An 18,652-nucleotide genomic window follows, 5' to 3' on the forward strand; every position below is an offset into this window, starting at 1 on the left:
TTAATAAAAATAAAGGACGTGTCATTCTTAGGATTATATGGTGTTTCTTCCTGGTTTACTTTTTTGCAAAATTGTAAATGATGAAATGTCTAGACATCGTAAAATATAATTACATGTTGGAAGCTATAAAATTATGTGATCCCTTTTTCATACAAAATTAAGAATATACAAATTGTAAACAAGTTCAATAAATTATAAAATTTGTAAATTAGAAGCAACTACTTTATTTCATAATTAAGATTTAGGTTAATGTTTTAGATAAAAATGCCGCCAGCAAAGAAGACTGATTTAGATAAATTAGCATGGGCTTGGGTAGAAGGTGTTTTACCAGAACAAATAGAAAGGATACACTTGGAAACTGCTTACAGGATAAGTTTAAAAACATGTAAAAATTGCAAGTAAGTTATACATGTGTTCGTTGAAAACATGTCGATCTTTTTAAAAATATTTTGAAGTAAATGTCTTGTTTTCAGGCGTAATTGCACAAATAATCCACAATGTCTAACCGGACTAGGGGAAGAAAAGTATATGAAATCGCAACCTGTAGAAGTAATGTCTTTAGAAAGTTCTTTATCCGAATTGCGGGATCCTACCGAGTATGTTGGCTTAAAGAATCTAGGTGCAACTTGTTATGTTAACAGTTTAATTCAAATGTGGTTTCACAATGAAGATATGAGGTATGTTTTCGCAATTAGCTAGATTCAGTTAATGTATTTGCAATGAAATTATTCGCGGGTATTAGTTCTGAAATGCAATTTGATATTTTCAGGAGGATAATATACAAGTGGAACATCACAGACGATCCAGAAGAAAGGGAAGCTGTATGTCAAGCTCAGAAGGCAGCAGTACCATTTCATCCAGTGACAGCGGTTGGACAGTTGCAATACATATTTGCAATGATGCAATTTGGGAACCGACGTCTCCTTGATCCAATGAATCTTGCTGTCGCGTTGTCTTTGGATACTAGAACTCAGCAGGATGCACAGGAATTCTCCAAGCTACTCCTCTGCCATATGGAAGGGAAACTGCAACAAACCGCAGAACTGAAGCAGATGCTGCAGACGCTGACTCAAGGGAAATACAGCTATATCAATTGGTGGGTTTTCTGAAGTGGAAAACAAATGAGAATTGTCCTAAACGATGATGATGCTGATGATCTTGACGATGAGAACATGGTAGGACACGTTGCTCGCTGCGGTGACTGGTGCGATCAACTGATCTGACCGAGAGAGAAGCTAGTTTTTCCTGAATAACTTGGATTTTATGTCTGACGCAGTTGCTCGAAATGCGGTACCGAATATCCGACCTCTACTACATTCTACGAATTGGACCTGCAGCTCGCAGCTACCCTCAAGGAGGCAATAGAGAAATACTTGTCTGTGGAGCAACTAACTGGACCAAATCAATATCATTGCGTTACCTGCAATGACAAAAAGGATGCGCGTCGTTTTATACGCTTGGAATCTTTACCAGAAACGTTAAACATACAGTTGATGCGTTTCGTGTTCCATAGGTACATTTCAGTGTTTCGATATCTTATAATGATTATATCTTTTATATTAACAATATATATTATTTTGTTCGATAGAGATTCTGGGCAGAAAAGAAAGCTGAATTCTTTTATACAGTTTCCAGAAGATCTTGATATGTCCGAGTATGTAAGATGTCCACCACAATCTCAGTTGTACAGTCTTGTCGCTGTTTTGAGTCACAAAGGTCCATCTGCGCATTCGGGCCATTACATTGCCAATATATGTAATTCAAACGGAGAATGGTATCAATTTAGCGACGATAAAGTTGAGAAAATGCAGAACAAAAGAATCGAGGATGGCGTTAACGGTGAGTACGATTTCTACTGTAATGTATTTATAAAAGTAATTATTTATAGAATTGTGAGATGTCATTAAATATTTTTTCTTCGTTGTAGAAACTTCGAAGACTATACGACGCGGGCGAATACCAAAAGGTTTTCTTTCTTCTAATACCGCATACATGTTAGTTTATAAGAAAGTTACTACCGAATGGCGGATAAACAACGGGAAGAAAACAAAGTCGAAGAAAGTGGAAACAGATACTAATAGTCACAGCACGGAGACGTTTATCAATAAAGAGAAACCCGACTCGTCGGACGATGGACAACGTAAAAATGGACCAGATTCTATTATTCCCGATTCGAGTGGCCCTGAAGAAATAGTGGAACTGAATACAGAAAATAAAATGGACATCGAAATCGAAATATCATCTTCTCAAGACGTTACTGCACAGGAAATGTTAACGTCTGCGACGGTGGATTCTAGTACCGACGAACAAAATGGTAAACACTATGAATCTGACAACAAAGAAGGTCAACCCGAAGCACAAACGAAGAAATTGTTCCCCAAAATCGCAAAAATAGACTACAGACAGTTGAATGGTGCTGCGCACAGAGCCATGAGTTGTGGAGAACGTGACTTTTACGAAGAGGTAAGACTGCTTCGTTTTTTTCTGCTTTTATTATACATTTGTTGCGTTCGCGTTGATACACTTTTAGTATTTTATAGATGGAGTTTGAGAATTGGGAAGTCAGTTCTACGTTGCGCGATTTGGTCAGACAAGAAAATGTGAAGCACGAATTAAGTTTATTGGCTATTCAACAGGAAAAGGTACGTATCGACAAGTGTACACAGATCGAATCTAAATAGGTGTGCATTAAAATGTGTTATAAAAAACATTTTTTCTTCAGCAAAAGGAGATCGAAGATCAAAACTTAAAGAGGCAGCTCGTTATAGATGTGTACAATATTATTTCTAACGCAGTCATCTGGGAGGAATATCAGTGGATTCCCAGCGATTGGTTGTCAAAATGGCTTACCGGTCACTCATCCTTCGATGGAGTACCACCGATCGATAATTCCACTTTGATGTGTTCACATTATCGACTCGATCCATTAAAGGTGAACCGTGCGAAATGTCTGCCTGTGCTCGCCGCTGATATGATCTATGACAAATATCGCGGAGGGCCACGATTAGATCAGAATTCTCTCTGCGAAGTTTGCGTGAAGCGTCGATACAAGCTGCTCCGCTTCAAAATGTCGCTCGAACGCGATCACAAGGAAGTCAACGAGCTTGTGCGCAATTTCAAAGATCCGTAAGTTATTCAAACTACTTCTAGCTTAATCGGATGGGATAGTTCTCTCGAAACTGTTTAATTTTATGTACTTAGAACTGAAACGAGTTACATCGTGGGTGCTGATTCGTTGAAGTCCTGGCGGAGACTTGCGATGGAGAAGTTCACAGAAGACATGGAACACGAAGTAGAGGACGAAGACTGTCAAGATCCGAACGATCCTAAAGTAGACACTAAAGTCGTACGTAAAGAGAACGAGGGACCGAAGGAAATCGAGGAGAGCGAAGAGAACGAGGTTATCATTTACTTTAACGAGGACTTGCTCTGCGAGCATAATTCACTGAAGACGCCGGACTCGACGAGGAAAGTAGTGCCCCGCGAAGCCTGGACCATTCTTCGGAAGTATTTTCCAGAGTCCAAGGAATATCCGATTGGATCTGGGTCCTGTTCAATTTGCGAAGTACGTTCTCTTCTTTTATTTGTATCCGAACGAAAGCTTAATATTTTTCCAAAGTTGTGTATACATATCGACGGTGGTTTCTTCCACAGGAGAAGATGGAGAACGCGCAGAAGGCGAAGAAGGACGACAAGATAAAGGCGAAGCAACAAAAGGACGAGTTGATCGAGTTGTATCACGGCAGAAACAGGAACGAGATAATGAAATGCGACGATTTGGAGAAGAAGTTTTACATCGTGGAGAAGAGTTTCTTGGACAGTTGGCGGTCCTTCGTTCGGTGAGTTTATTTTCTTAATGTACGATGTCTTGAAATCTCGATCTATGTCGAGGCATGCACGTGCCACGTGCCAAATAAAATCGAACAGTGCTTTTTACATTATTTTACAATTCACGGATACGTATGAATTAATTTGTCTCGAGAAAGAAAACGTTGCTTAATTATTTTTAGATATTTATGTAGATTCGTTCGTATATTCGTCGTGCAATACATAAACGAAATTTGCAATGATGTTTCGCGTATACAAATCGACCGTTGATCGAGAATGCAAAGGAAACGAGCGATCTTGATTCCGTCTCTCTGTTAGTTGTTCGTAGTTCATCAAAGATACCGCCACGGTCTAGTTAACGCTACCTATTTCTATACAGCCACGATCTATACTATTTCATACGCGTAGCCGCTAGATGGCGACAGGTACACGTCGCTACTACCAATTCTGACTGTATTTTTACGATTTTTCGACTCAATAATTCTTCTTTGCAACCGATAACGATTTATTACAATTTTGCCAATACAATGTCTAAATTTAATCAATTAGCCTTTTGTGCATCGAACGAACGAATTCATTTCAACGAGAACGATACAACTTTGTAATTTAACGAGATATTCCGAACTTGAAATACTCCACCTTCTTTTCCGAACGATGTACATCATCGCTTTCGTATTATGTACCTAGGTTACGTAGTTTCTCAAAAACTAAGGAACCGCACTCGTTCCTTAAATAAAAGAAAAGAAAGTTCATTTCCATGATTCGTATCGTTCAATTGAAACTTTTCCAAGCAACGTGCACGAATCTGCTTGTAATTTGCAATTTTGCGTTAAAACGATCGACCACATCCGCTTAGTCGTATCGCTATCGCGCAGTTTCTTTGTCATCCATCGTTATACAAGTTTCCATCTTTCCGATCGTTTCGACCATCTCGAGAAATTTTCCATAAAATGGAAAATTGCTTAAACATTTCCGCGTTGAAACTTTCTCTCGACCCTCTCGAACGATAAAACACCCCATCTCCCCCTCCCTCGCTCCAATGCTCGCATGCTCCGACTTTGGAAAGAGCCGCGGAGCTTAACCCTTTGCACTCGAGGCTTCTTCGCAACCAGAAACCAAACGAGAAGATTCTTCGAGTGGTGAAATTCATCCGAAACGAACCATTTTTTCTACAGTTCGTACACGTGCGTTCACACTCAACAAGAACGCGATACTTAAATTCCAATTTTGAATTCCAAACCGCGAAAAGTGGTATTTTCCCCGGCTCGAAAATAGCGCACTAAATAATTACGCGGCGCGCGAGAATCACCTCGCGAGTCCAAAGTGTTGAAATACTCGAGGGCTTGTTACGGGTGCTCGGTGAACGCTGGACGAAAAGTCAACGGGGCGAACGGGGCAGAAAAAACGATAAATCATTCGAGTGAACGTGGAAGCGTTCTCGATCTTCGTTCGAGCGCGCAATTAAGGGACCGGAGGACGCGAAGTCCGAGTCTTGGGGGACGAAGAGTTCCGGGGACCGGTGCGGAAAAGCGGTCTCCGCGTAGGGCTGTAAGACAACGGATGGTACCACGGCGGTGAACGGGGGTGTGCGGTGGACAAGGGGAAAATTGCGCCCGCGATGAGCGTCGAATAAGGCGAAACGGTATTAAGACGGCGGGGCTGCTTTCCTCGAGGCTGATGTATCATTTGCCGGCGGGTCGTTAGGCGGTTTCAATTAGTTTTCCGTGCTGGTCCCTGGCCCGACATCCACACGAGGATGGGGCAGAGAGAGTAAGAGAGAGAGAGAAAGAGAGACCACCACCGCCGCAGCCCTTAATCGCGCGGTCCAGTTTTTTCTCATAATTAGGAAAAGCTCGTTAATGCGACCCTACTGTCTACCTACCCCTCTACCCTTCGTTGGATCCGTTGTAGCACACCACCGTGGCACACTTGCCGACATTCCTTCGCGTACGTTTCTGTATTTTCATTTTTGCCTCTTCGTTTCCTTCGAGAGTCACCGTTTCTTCGACGATAAGCGAACGATCACCTTCGAGAGAGTAAATGGAGAGACAGCCACCGATATTGGTGCACGATGCTTAGGCCGATTTGACCTCGTTTAGAGAAGAAACGGACGAGTTTCAGCGACCAGAGATTACTGGATACATGGATTCTTTTAAGTTTTTTCTTTTTCTTTTGGTAATAGGTGGACGAGTGATCGAAAGTAGGATTGTCGAGGGAGAGAGATTCGTACCGTAGATTTTTTTGTATCGTTGCGAGGAACAAGTTGTAGATATTGTATGGGAGAGTAGAGATCCAAAGGTAGAGGTCGAAGATTTTCAGAGGAATGCAAAAGATTGAATTTAATTGGTTCCTATTTATTTCCTCTTCTCTTCGTTGGATCCGTGGCACATTTGCGGACATTTCTTCGCGTACGTTTCTGTATTTTCATTTTTTCATCTTCGTTTCCTTCGAGAGTCACCGTTTCTTCGACGATAAGCGAACGATCATCTTCGAGAGAGTAAGTAGAGAGACAGCCATCGACATTGGTGCACGATGCTAGGGTCGAAGAAACGGACGAGTTTGAGCGACCAGAGATTACTGGATACATGAATTCTTTTAAGTTTTTTTCTTTTTTTCTGTAACTTTCTTTGGGCAATAGGTGGACGAGTGATCGAAAGTAGGATTGTCGGGGGAGAGAGATTCGTACCGTAGATATTTTTGCATCGTTGCGAGGAACAAGTTGTAGATGTTATATGGGAGAATAGAGATTCAAAGTTAAAGGTCGAAGATTATTATAGGAATGCAAAAGACTGAAATTTATTCGTCTTTGAAGTATTAGATTGTTCGGTAAGTTTTGTCGGTTTTTCATTGTAAAAGAATTTCCACGACATTTGAACTTTGAACAACTGTAAATATACGAAATAGACGACGGATCTACACGAGACTTCACACGTGTTCATTAACCCTTTGCACTCGAGAGGCGACTCTCGGTCGCCGGTCAACGCACTGGAATTTTTTTGCACTCTAATTTTACCAATTTTTCTAATTTTCGTGATAAACTTTGTAACTTGAGGTGAAAAAAATGCTTCGAAAAATACACAAAGATACAAGATCCAAATTGAGTCTACGATTTATTCTTACTTTCGAGTTGGATCTCTTCGAGGTTCTCAGTTTCCGTGTAAAAGACTGAATCGAGCGCAAAGGTTTAAACGTTAGTTACCATTTTCAAAATAAAACAATCGACCGATTAACTCCGTATCTTATCGAACGACAAAACCGATCGAGCAACCCGTTCAATGAAAATAACGATACGTCTCGGACACGTTTGTCCGTTATCGAAGAGTACACGTTTCTTCGTTAATGTCGTAACGTTTATCGAGGTATTACGTTGAGAAATATTCGCGTATTGTGACAGACATTCCAACGTAACGTTTCCATTGGCATTGAAGTCCTCGCGGTTTCTACCGTTCACCGCGAGCGCTTCTGTTGACAATTCCAAGAGGAAGATAAAAGGCCTATAAATTCTCACGAAACGAAAACCGTACCGAAACCCGATAATTACTGTCGCGTAAAAAAGGGGTTGGAAGAATTAATCACCGCGAGACAATGCCGTGGCCGGTTGGGAAAAATATTTTCCATCTTTTCCCTTCCTCGACCGCGGTCGAAGTTTCTACAATGAATCGGGAACAACATTTTTCGGCGCGGTGGCTTCCAAGTGGGAGTAACGAAAGAACGTCGCGAAAACCTGTGCCCTCCTGGCCCGAATGGCGATGAATGCCGAGGAACGCGTCCCTGGAATTCGCGAACGTTTTTCGAATTCCACCGAATTGTTTCACTCGGTCCTGGTTAACGCGTTGGAATCGATCGACCCGGTCGTTCGAACTTAACGGTTGATCGATGACTTTCGATCGAATGTTTCTTCGACATTCGTCGACTCGATTCACCGTCTGTCGAAGGAGAGACGAGTAGTGGGTTCTTGAGAAAAGAATAATAAATAGAGTACTGTTTTTCGAGTTGTAACAAATTTCCTGTACGAGGTTACAAGATTGTCGTTAAGGTGATGTTAATTGTATCTTACTCGTTCTCGCCGTTTCTTAATTGCGAAACGGTCGAACAAGCTGACGAGACAGCACAGGTCAAATTTGATTTACTTGTGTTTCGAGTTGTCTCCTACAACCACCCCGAATTCTGTCTTGAAGTTTAACATTACGAATTGGCGAACATCGTGATTATTGATATCGATTAAACGTTAATTGTGAGTCGTATAAAAGTTGGACCGTGTATTATTTTCCAGACTCATCGGTCCGTGGAAAGTATTAAGTATAAGTATGGGAGTATGTTATGTATAATCAAAAGTACACTTGTAATAAAATATACACTTGTAATAAAAATTACACTTGTAATAAAAAATACATGTGTAATATAGAAATGCACACGTAATAAAAAATTCTCGTGTAATCAAAGATACACGTGTAATAAAAAATACAAGTGTAATGAAACATACACGTGTAATAAAAAGTACACGTGTAATATAGAAAACGCACGTGTAACAAAACACACTTGTAATACAGGTGTGACACGCGTGTAATACAGAAATACACGGATACCCGTGTATCGCGAATTGCACGGTTCAAAGCTCGGACTCGGTAATTACACGTCTACACGTGTACTTGAATACCCGTGAAACAACAAGGATCTCTATTAGAAATTCGCGCGTCTCGGTGTTTATCCAAATCTCGTTCACGAATTCATCTTCGCTCGATTCCAACGAACGAACGACCCGATCGAACGAGCTCGTTGATCGCTCCCGGCAGTTAAAATTGAATTTCCATTCGTTTCCGCGGCCGTTACACGATCCTTTTGGAGGATCGCGCTCGATAAGGCTCACCGGCCCTCTCCGTTCGAAATACTTAGCCAGGGGTGAGAGGACCGACACTTATTTCGGGTTTTCACGAGCCTTTGGCCGGTACCGAAATCAAGCATGACATGACACACGCCGTAATCCGCGCAAAGGGTTGATCCCAGTTTAGCCGGCTGTCCGTAAACCGTGCGGAACCCGTGGAACTTAAGCCCCGGCAAATTTGAATCCGTCAATCTTGAGCGTCCAAGAGGAAGCACATAATCAGCCCGCGCGCGCTCTCGTAATACCCCGTCCGGGCATTAAAGCCTTTTTTCCAACGGTGTCAGAAAGATTTAACACTCCTGTTTCGAAGCCGGCTTAATTTCACGCGGGACAACACCGACACTTCGGACCACTGTTTTGCGAGGGTGGATCCTTTCTCGCGGATCGTCGGACCACGAGTCCTCGTCTTTAACCCCTTGTCTTACCATTTATTTTAGAGCACACGTGTTTATCCATACCAAGGACACGGTTCTTTCTTGAGAATTTCTCGAGAATTTTTACATTTCTTTGGCGAGTTACTCATTAAGCGAGTCGTATTATCGTACGTCTTATTCACTTTCGCGAAGTGAATTTCGCAAATCGTCGGAACACGGTCGTTTTTAATTTCTTGTCTTACGATTTATTTTAGAGCACACGTGTTTCTCCATACCAAGGACACGGTTCTTTCTTGAGAATTTCTCGAGAATTTTTACATTTCTTTGGCGAGTTACTCATTAAGCGAGTCCTATTATCGTACATCTTATTCACTTTCGTGAAGTGAGTTTCGCGAATCGTCGGAACACGGTCGTTTTTAATTTCTTGTCTTACGATTTATTTTAGAGCACACGTGTTTATCCATACCAATGGATCCATGTTCTTTCTTGAGAATTTCTCGAGAATTTTTACATTTCTTTGGCGAGTTACTCATTAAGCGAGTCGTATTATTGTACATCTTATTCACTTTCGCGAAGTGAGTTTCGCGAATCGTCGGACCATGGTCGTCTTTAACTTCTTGACTTACGATTTATTTTCGAGTACACGTGTTTCTCCATACCAAGGACCGTGTTCTTTCTTGAGAATTTCTCGAGAATTTTTAGATTTCTTTGGCGAGTTATTCATTAAGCGAGTCCTATTATTGTAGATCTTATTTACTTTCGCGAAGTGAGTTTCGCGAATCGTCGGACCATGGTCGTCTTTAACTTCTTGACTTACGATTTATTTTCAAGCACACGTGCTTGTCCATACTAGGGATAGTGTCCTCTCTCGAGAATTTCTCGAGAATTTTTAGATTTCTTTGGCGAGTTACTCATTAAGCGAGTCCTATTATTGTACATCTTATTCACTTTCGCGAAGTGAGTTCTCAGTTTCAAATGTTAAGTAGACTTCTCGATAAATGCGACAGTAACGACGATTCTTCCGAAGAGAAGATAGATTTCAGATCTTGAAAGAAGAATTTTATATTTTTAAATCTCGTGGAAAGAGGACACCCAATTTGCAGAAACATTTGAATGTTCTAGGTAAAGTGAAAGAAATTGAATTCGTTAGGATAGATAGCGTGGATTTACGAGGTAACGTTGTAACGAAGAATGGATCAAAGAATGTACATTTCGAAGGACAATTTAAAAGCAGAAACCTCGTTCGTGATATCGAAGTGCTGAAAAACAAAACGGGCATTTTGAACGCTTTCTTTCATTGTTTAAAATTTGAAAATCGAGGTGTACATTATTTATTCATCTTAGCGATACAGGTGTATCTCTGAATCTGTATGCACACATATACGGTAGATCTTCGTACAACACTAGCGATACGTTCGGTCACGTGTGAAATCGCGTTATACGAGACTTTTAATTCGCATCGAGTGCCATACGGTGTAAAAAATGAACAATTGGAGCATCGTTCTCGTCGAGTCCAAGTTGGACCAAAAGCGTGAAATTGGTCGGTCGTTTCCGGTTTTCCGTACGGAGATCGTCGTTCGGGTTTCGTTCTCTTTATCGGCAATTAACAGAGACCCGTTAATCGGCCTCGAAGAGCTCCTTTCTCCCCGAGTAGCCAGGAAGCTCTTCGCGGCTCGGGGAAACAAATGGTCCCGCGGATTGCAATCTGTTCGAGCTGCCTCGGTGCAAAGTCCTCCGCCAATCCGTCAACGTCACCTGGACGGATCCGCGAAAGGATTAGGTATTTGCATAGACGATCGCTCAACTTCTATCGAGAAGAGGACCTCCCTTGGTCTTTTTACCGACCTCGATACGTTGGAAGCAGTTTCCTCGGCCGTCAAGCTTTACGGTGTTTCGTCGCGATAGCGCGAACGTTTCCCTCGAATCTTCTTCTAAGTTCGCGAAACTTTTGCAACTGTTTCGATGGCAATCTTTCTTCGAACGTTGCACTTCACTCCGTTACACTGGGTAGATCGGTTGATCGAGAGCTTCGCGAATGGAGAGAGTTCAGGATCGAGTCCTGGTGCTGTGCAATTTACTAGGACGGTTATCTTTATCTTTAATCTTTTCAAATATATTCTCACGTGTGTGTGTGTGTGTTTAGTTTTCAACAACAGTTGTACAAGCACGTGTTATTCTTAATTGTTAGTCCATGGAAAACGGTGAGTTCGATAAAACGGGTCGTTCAATTTGTTTCTCAGTTTTCCATTGATGCTCTTCTCTCGACAGTCACTTTACGACGATCTCGCAGTAAGTCGATAATCTTTGCTTCGTGGACCAATTGGACAGTCCTTTGGCCTCATTTTTCCGGCCAACGTTTCCTTAACCCTTTCGCTACGGAGCGCATTGTTTTCTAAATTTCACAATGATATTTATTATATTTGGTAATACCGTTTTACTTTATAAAATATAAAACTTTTTTTATATATTATATTATAATGCTCGTATAATATTTTTTAATACAATGTAACGAAATTACTAAAGTATTTAAAGCCAAACGCAATATTAATAATCAAGTTTGGTAGGATAAAGTTCAAAGCATGGAACCATGCATAAGCCAATATCACATTGTGAACAATAGTACCTCGACTCGCGGCTTTTTCCACATTTACTACAAACGACGCATTTTCGAATTAAAATTTTTTTTTTTATGTCTCATTCGAAGCATTTTTGATGCCAGATACTCGATTAACAAAAGTATCTCGTGTAAAGTATGAAATGAAAGTATATATTGTATGAACGTATATATACGCTCTCCGTACCTCAGCGACCACTTTGCCAGAGCGTATATATACGCTCTCCGTACCTCAGCGACCACTTTTCCAGAGCGTATATATACGCTTTCCGTACCTTAGCGACCACTTTTCCAGAGCGTATACATACGCTCCTCGTATATGAGTGGTCATTCTTCGTATATAAATAGTCATTCTTCGAGGGCGTATATATACGTCCGCCGGAGCGAAAGGGTTAATATCTTATCTCCAGCGCGCGCGCACAGCGCACGATCGAGCGCAATAAAATATTACCCGTTGAGAATGTCGACGCAGAATCTCGACTGTTGGTTATTTTCAAGATTTCGATCTACGCGTAAAAAAAAAAAAAAATAAATTCCACTTCGATTTTTCGAGACCTCGAAGCTTGTGTAACCTCTTAAGCAGAGCGGACAGAAAACGGTGCGAGAACGGTGAGAGAATAATTAGTCATTTATGAGGCCGTAAGTGGGGCCGCAAATCGGTCCCTCTCAAAGGGACAACGGTGCAGGGACTCCGCAGGGACGGCGGCGGCGTTATCTCAAAATTATTAATCATATCGTAACGCGTCGCGGCGATGGAGAAAGGAGTGCTGGCGGCTGGAGAAAGGGAGAAAGAGCTACGGGCCACCGGCTCCATGGACTTATCTGACACCTTAATCAATTCCAAGTTATTAATTACGGCCCCTGCCCTCCGACGCCACCGTTCTGGACCTCCATCAAGCTCGCCGGCACACGCTTCAGAAAGCCACCGAAGCATTGTCTGCGGCTTACAATGCAGTGTCAACACGATCGGAGTCACATTTTCGGTTGGTCGTTAATAATTATTTAAAGAGCCACGGAAGTGTCTCGAGGTGACGTTCGTGGTTCTTCTTCGATTTCTAATCCTTCGAATCGTTCACTGTCCTCGAGGTCACCGATGACAACGACGTTTCGTTCTTGAAACGCTCCCAACGAACAAATCCTAACACTCGTAACCGTCGAGTTACAGTTATCGTGGTTAGGGATAACCCAGTATAAGCAATATCAGAATGTTCGGTAAGTCATTTCATTTTTTTTTTTTTGGTGAGAATGAAACACGATTTTTTTTAGAGTCTATAAACATTTTATTTATATATACTCCATTTTGGAAAACGAAATGACTCTCCGAACAACCCAAGTACACCGTTGATCAACGGAATATTTCTGTTCTCGAAACATTAATTTGTACAAACGTCGTGAACACGTGTGTACGTGAATCAATGTTAACGATTCCACGACGATACGATGTTTCACCGTTAATAATTCTTGCGAGAAACGATCTCTAATTTTTCAAAAGTCCAATTTGTCGCCGACTCTTCCGTTACGGGAACAGTTCCGAGTACGAAACGCGACGAAGAAGAAAAAAAAAGAGAGACGCGAAAACGCCCACGAATGTAAAACTAATCGAACAACGGTGCCAACCGAGCGCCATACACCGATCCATCAATCATTCGGCTTCTGTCTCCCTATTTTTTACCCTTGCATTGCATTATTGAATATCCAATTGTCGCTCGGTTCTCCGAGCGTTGATTTTAAAAACGTCTTAATCGAGACCTCGTTACTTCATATTCGAGCACGCCACTCCATCTTCGTAGCAGGATTTAAGTTCGGCCGGGGCGCTGGTGAACAAATTCCGACTATTTTGCGTACATTTGGCAGAGGGGTGCCGTTTGCACGAACGAAGAAGGGTCGAGGGTTGAGTAGGTGGCTGGGTGGCCACGGAAGGAAAACTATAAATCATTCTACGAGGCGTGCTGTGCCGTAGAAGGGACACCAGGGGGTTGGAGGGGGTGGTCGGTAGTCGCCGTGCATCGACTCGCGAAATCCAACTACCCTTAAATAAGTTGATTCATTGCAGGAGGCCTCTGCAGCCAGCGTACAGTCGAACGAACCCTCTTGTTTCTCTTATATGGAACCACTCTCGACACTTCTTCTCTTTTTCTCGACTCCTTCTGCAGTTTCGTCGTCCATCCTTGGAATCGGATCGGGGTAAATTTTATTTGAAATTAAAATGAAAAATAACCGTCCGAAGTAACGATTTCTCGTAATCTTATTCGAAAATAACCGAAACATCGATTTATTCGAAAGAATCGATATTCGATGTAAGTTTTTTTTTAAATAGCGGTGTTATTGTTTACGTAAATATTTATTCGTTCGTTTGAAAATTGATTCGTTGAACAGAGAGTCGACAAACGTGCGTGCAACGCGTTCGTTTCATTTTTCGTCGTAGAATATCATAGCAAAGTTTATACGGGCACCTGTTGGACACTGCATATTTATGATTTATGTAAATATACGTCGTGTATTTGAAGTTAATATTACAGTCTGTGTGCACGTGTTCGTGCATTTCGTCTAACTTGTGGTAAAGCCCGCGTGTGCGTACTTGTGGTGCAGTGTATCAAATTTAAAATGGTTAGAAGAAACTGTTAGTTGAACTCGTGGCCACGGCGGTCAAAATGGTTTCTAAATCGTTCTTTTAATTCTTTTTCCAAAGCCTGCTTTCGTACACTTATTTTTACAGTATAGAAGCTTTTGTTGTTACGTAATTATTCGTGTTGTACTATTTTCGCGAAAACTATCGAGAAGTAATAATTACCCATTCTGTTCACACATTGTGATACTATAAATTTACTCGCATACGTTTGAAATAGTATTTCAGACGAAATTATTTCAAAAGTTGCCGTTATAAAATATTGTTCAACAAGTATTTACACAGAAAAATCATTTATTTATCTTATCCTTAGACGTGCACAGCTCCACGAAAACTAACTTACGAAACAAGTGTGAATATTTCGCCTTGTGCTCTTTCACTTCCTTCGGGATTCATATTTTAATTCATCCCTCGTAAACACGCCTATAGATGGCGACTCTTTGTCGATTTTACTCAATCGTGTACATCACGAAGGCGGAGTAACAAATTCGAACCGCTGGAACTTCTTTTCTTTCAGTATCTTTCCAATATCTTCGCGAGTTTCCACACATACTAAATACAAAATGAAACATTTTAGGTACTTCTACACCTGCATGCCTGAATATCTCTGTCTTAACCCGTACAGTATTTATTCGTCCCATCGTCTTTGTATATTTTCTCCGTTTTCGACGTTCAGAGATATTATTCTCAATTGTTATCGACGTTTGGAAATTTTATACGTAGCTGTGAAACACCACGATACTTTAAAATTCGTTTATATTTACGATGCTGTTGATACTGTCCTAATTCTTGAAAGATTCTTTCCGCCCCCCGAGGAACGATCTCTCTACCCTCCTTCGTAGAAATTTAACTCGATGTCTCCGAGTCTTTTTTCCATCGATGAAATATCGACGTCTTCGACTCGAGATTCGTTTATGCCGTTCCATAAGCTGCCGTCTCGTTTGATATTGGCTTAGGGTGCAGCTCTCTCCGACGACTCTCACGGTAATTGACATCCTCAACTTTATGAAGCTCTTCTAACCGACTGGGAATATACAATTCGCAGCCATTCCGTGCTTCGATCGGTTTAATTGAAACACTTGATCTTGATAATTTACAGCCTCTCTGCCCTCTTTTTTTCGCTCGCGAACGATTCACATTTTCCGTAAGGAAATTAATGGCTAATTCTCGATCGAGAATTCTTCTCTCGGAATACATTTATACCGTACGACCTATTACGAATATTGTAGAGTTCAACACATTGGCAACTTGTAACCAATCGAATTTAATTCATCAATTTTCCAATAGACACACTGAAACATGTGAAATAAAATACATATTTTGTAACATGGTTGAACGTAGATTGTACAGATTCAGAAAAGACCAAAACCGAACATAGAAACATCGATAGATTAACTTCCATTAAATTCTTTATTTTTCGAATTATTTCAAGTATTGTAGTATTTGGACGTAACCGCTAAAATTGCGACTAAATGTGCTTAAATTTCCCAATGATGTGACAAGGCCACGTTACAATATCGTTAGAATATTGGTAAATGTCCAAGTGATTGTTGTGCTTGAGGATAAGCGATGCAAGAATTCGAAAATATTTTCATTTCGTCTTACGCTCTCTCTCGATGAAATTTTACGGAAATTGGCCAGCGAAACAACGAAACAGCCATTACCACCGAGAAACGCACCCCTGAAATTCGCGAAAAGCGCGCTAACGATCGCGTCAGCGTTTGAAACACAAATGCACGCGCACGTACATAAGGAATTCTTCCGGAATCAGGATGTATCTCCCTCGTCCCGTCTCTTTTTCGCTTTCTGCTTCTCCCAGCGGGGGTGGCCAGTGTCTCGGGGGCGGTCATATATCATCCACCCCCCGGGGGTGGCTTCGGGGGTGGTGGCAAAAAATCTTGCCGAGCAAAAACTATCATCAGTGCTCGGGTAAAGCGAGCTGAACGCCTCTTCTTCGTCTTCTTCTCTTCCACGTCCCACCCCTTCGTCTGCTCGTTCTATGCTTTTCATTCTCCTTTTGTATATTCTCGGCTCTTTCAGAAGTTTCTGGAAACGAGAGGAAGAACCGAAACTGTAGACTTCGAGAAAGGTCGAGACCCCGATGTTCATTAGGTTCCAAGAGTTTGCTTGTGGCAGCGTTTAATGAGAAGAATGACAAAATGTCCCCGAGTGGAGAGGAAATTCTTCGACTTCTGCAGAGGGTTCGCGCTTCTCTTCGCTCGACGTCTCATCACATTTTCGGTTCCTTTCTCCTTCTGCGTTGTGTTTTGTAATTCGCTCTCTGGTTCGTTTTCCCGGTGTTTATAATTTCTGGTACCTTGTCGGACGGTGATAGTCGAGGAGAGTACTTTCATCTTACATTTCGGAACACCGAGCGGTTACAGATCAGGGAAATTGTGGATCGTCACGTTTCAAGGGTAATAAGATGGTAGATTCGATTCCGAAGAATCCGGAACCTACGAGTATATTCCAATCCTCGACTCGACGAAAGACAAACGGTTAATTTTACGTAACTATTTACTTGGAATCACCATAACATCGGAGATATCTACTCAAAGTTCATCGTTGTATCTCGTTTCCAATTGGTATTCAAATCATCGAACGTAGATTGTACCTAGAAATATCTTCTTAAAGAAATTGCTTATTCAAATTTAAGTTTTCGAAGTCTTTCGATCGGTGCGTTCTACACGTTCAATTTTCTTTTATTGTTCGGAAAGTGCTTTCGCTTTCCAAAATGGAGAATGTATAATTTGATAAAATATTTATACACTCAAAAAAAATCGTTTATACACCAAAAACAAAAAAAAAACTGAAATGACTTTCCGAACGATCCAATAAAATTCAAACGTGAGATTTGTACGTCGAGGTGTCCTAAGTCGGGTCTTCCTCGTCCCTGCTCGCAGCGCTCGTTTCGAAATCGTTGTTCGTCGATTATGCAAGTTCGGTAGACGTTCTAGAATCGAAGATTTTCATTGTCGTCGATGGAAGGCACGTCCGAGCGGGGTCGGCCCGTTCTCCGCAACGGTGCCAATGTAAATAGACGTGAGCGACTGAGCATGGCGGGCGGCTGTCGTTTTTCGTGGTGTATCGCGGTAGCCGATGGTCACGCCTGGCGTGCAAGCTACGCGTGTTGCTCCCCGATCGGGAACGCTCGATCGGTTTTGAGAAATTGAGCAAAAACGCGGCACAGCCGGTGCAACGATTCGCCGGTTCTGTCGGCCTCTCGCCGCAGCCTCGTTTCGAGAAACGACCGCATCGATATTTTCCTCCTGCCCCCGAGCCTACTTTTTTTTTTTATCGCTGTTCATTTTTTTCACCGACTTCTGTTCTTTCCGCCCCGTTCTGCCAACGGCGATTGTCAGCTGTACGAGTTTCGGTAAAATCGGATTTTGATAACGATAACTTCGATAACGCGAGAAAAATCGAGCTAACCGAACGAGTCCAAATCAATTCGTAGAAGACGACAGAGAACGATTAGCGCGTTCAGTTTCTGGCGGTTTGGAATCGTTTCGATCATTAGCGCGCGTCGATGCGGGTAACGATAAGTTCCTTTTCTTTTTATTTTATTCTCTCATCGAAATTGATACACGTTCGGTGTATGTTCCATAAATTATACGAATTTGCTGAACGAAATTTATACACAGAGTATACATTGGAGTCCAGTGGATACGAGGTAGATTTCGTGCTAAGAATCTTCTATTTTCACAAATTTCTCGAATTCGCAGAAAGGCGAAAAATACTTACGTAAAGTGTGTTTCAGGAAATAATATAGATGGAAATATTGGGTCGTTCGGAAAGTAATTTCGTTTTCCAAAACGAAGAATGTATAATTTAATAAAATGTTTATACACTCTGAAAAAATCGTGTTTCATTTTCACGAAAAGAATCAACGAAATGACTTTCCGAACAACCTAATATTTTTATTTTCACGTCAAATATAATTTTCTCCAGGCAACGATACGATAGTTGGGGATGATACGGGTCCTTGAATCGTGTGTAATAGTTATACATCGAAAGTGGGGATCACTTTCGGTTCACTGAAACTCCAAAAACCCTGGAAGGATCGAGTGACGCCACGAAACACGTTTCTCGATGTTTGAGAACGTACGCGCAAACGACACAGGTGGTTGAAAACAGGAAGCGTGTCCTCGTGGTGTTTTCTGTCCGTGATATTGGCGATCCTTGGGATCCCCGAGGAGATACAGGAACGTTTAGTCAAATACCGTCGGAAGCGGCGGTAAATCAGGGAAAACCTGGGGACAGTCGTGTTCCCTTCTTCCCGACCGGAAGACAAATGTCACCAGGAGGAGGGAGTTGGTAGGGCGAAG

At 41.7% G+C, this 18,652-nt stretch overlaps 1 protein-coding gene across 8 annotated transcripts in view; it reads left to right on the plus strand.

The window, feature by feature from the left end:
• Positions 1–18,652, plus strand: part of LOC143143617 (ubiquitin carboxyl-terminal hydrolase 48) — a 94,899-nt gene that overhangs the window by 4,053 nt on the left and 72,194 nt on the right. For 6 of the 8 annotated variants that reach the window (XM_076305075.1, XM_076305072.1, XM_076305071.1 and 3 more), the window contains 10 exons: positions 259–398; positions 474–677; positions 770–1,096; positions 1,277–1,513; positions 1,589–1,839; positions 1,928–2,463; positions 2,541–2,642; positions 2,723–3,126; positions 3,202–3,565; positions 3,655–3,839. In XM_076305075.1, the coding sequence (XP_076161190.1) occupies positions 259–398; positions 474–677; positions 770–1,096; positions 1,277–1,513; positions 1,589–1,839; positions 1,928–2,463; positions 2,541–2,642; positions 2,723–3,126; positions 3,202–3,565; positions 3,655–3,839 (2,750 nt within the window). Of the gene's footprint in view, positions 1–245; positions 399–473; positions 678–769; positions 1,176–1,276; positions 1,514–1,588; positions 1,840–1,927; positions 2,464–2,540; positions 2,643–2,722; positions 3,127–3,201; positions 3,566–3,654; positions 3,840–18,652 lie in introns of those variants that run through there. The other 2 variants (XM_076305077.1, XM_076305078.1) reach the window with 2 other exon arrangements.

The sequence above is a fragment of the Ptiloglossa arizonensis genome, chromosome 2, assembly GCF_051014685.1.
Source record: "Ptiloglossa arizonensis isolate GNS036 chromosome 2, iyPtiAriz1_principal, whole genome shotgun sequence".
Taxonomy (NCBI): Eukaryota; Metazoa; Arthropoda; class Insecta; order Hymenoptera; family Colletidae; genus Ptiloglossa; species Ptiloglossa arizonensis.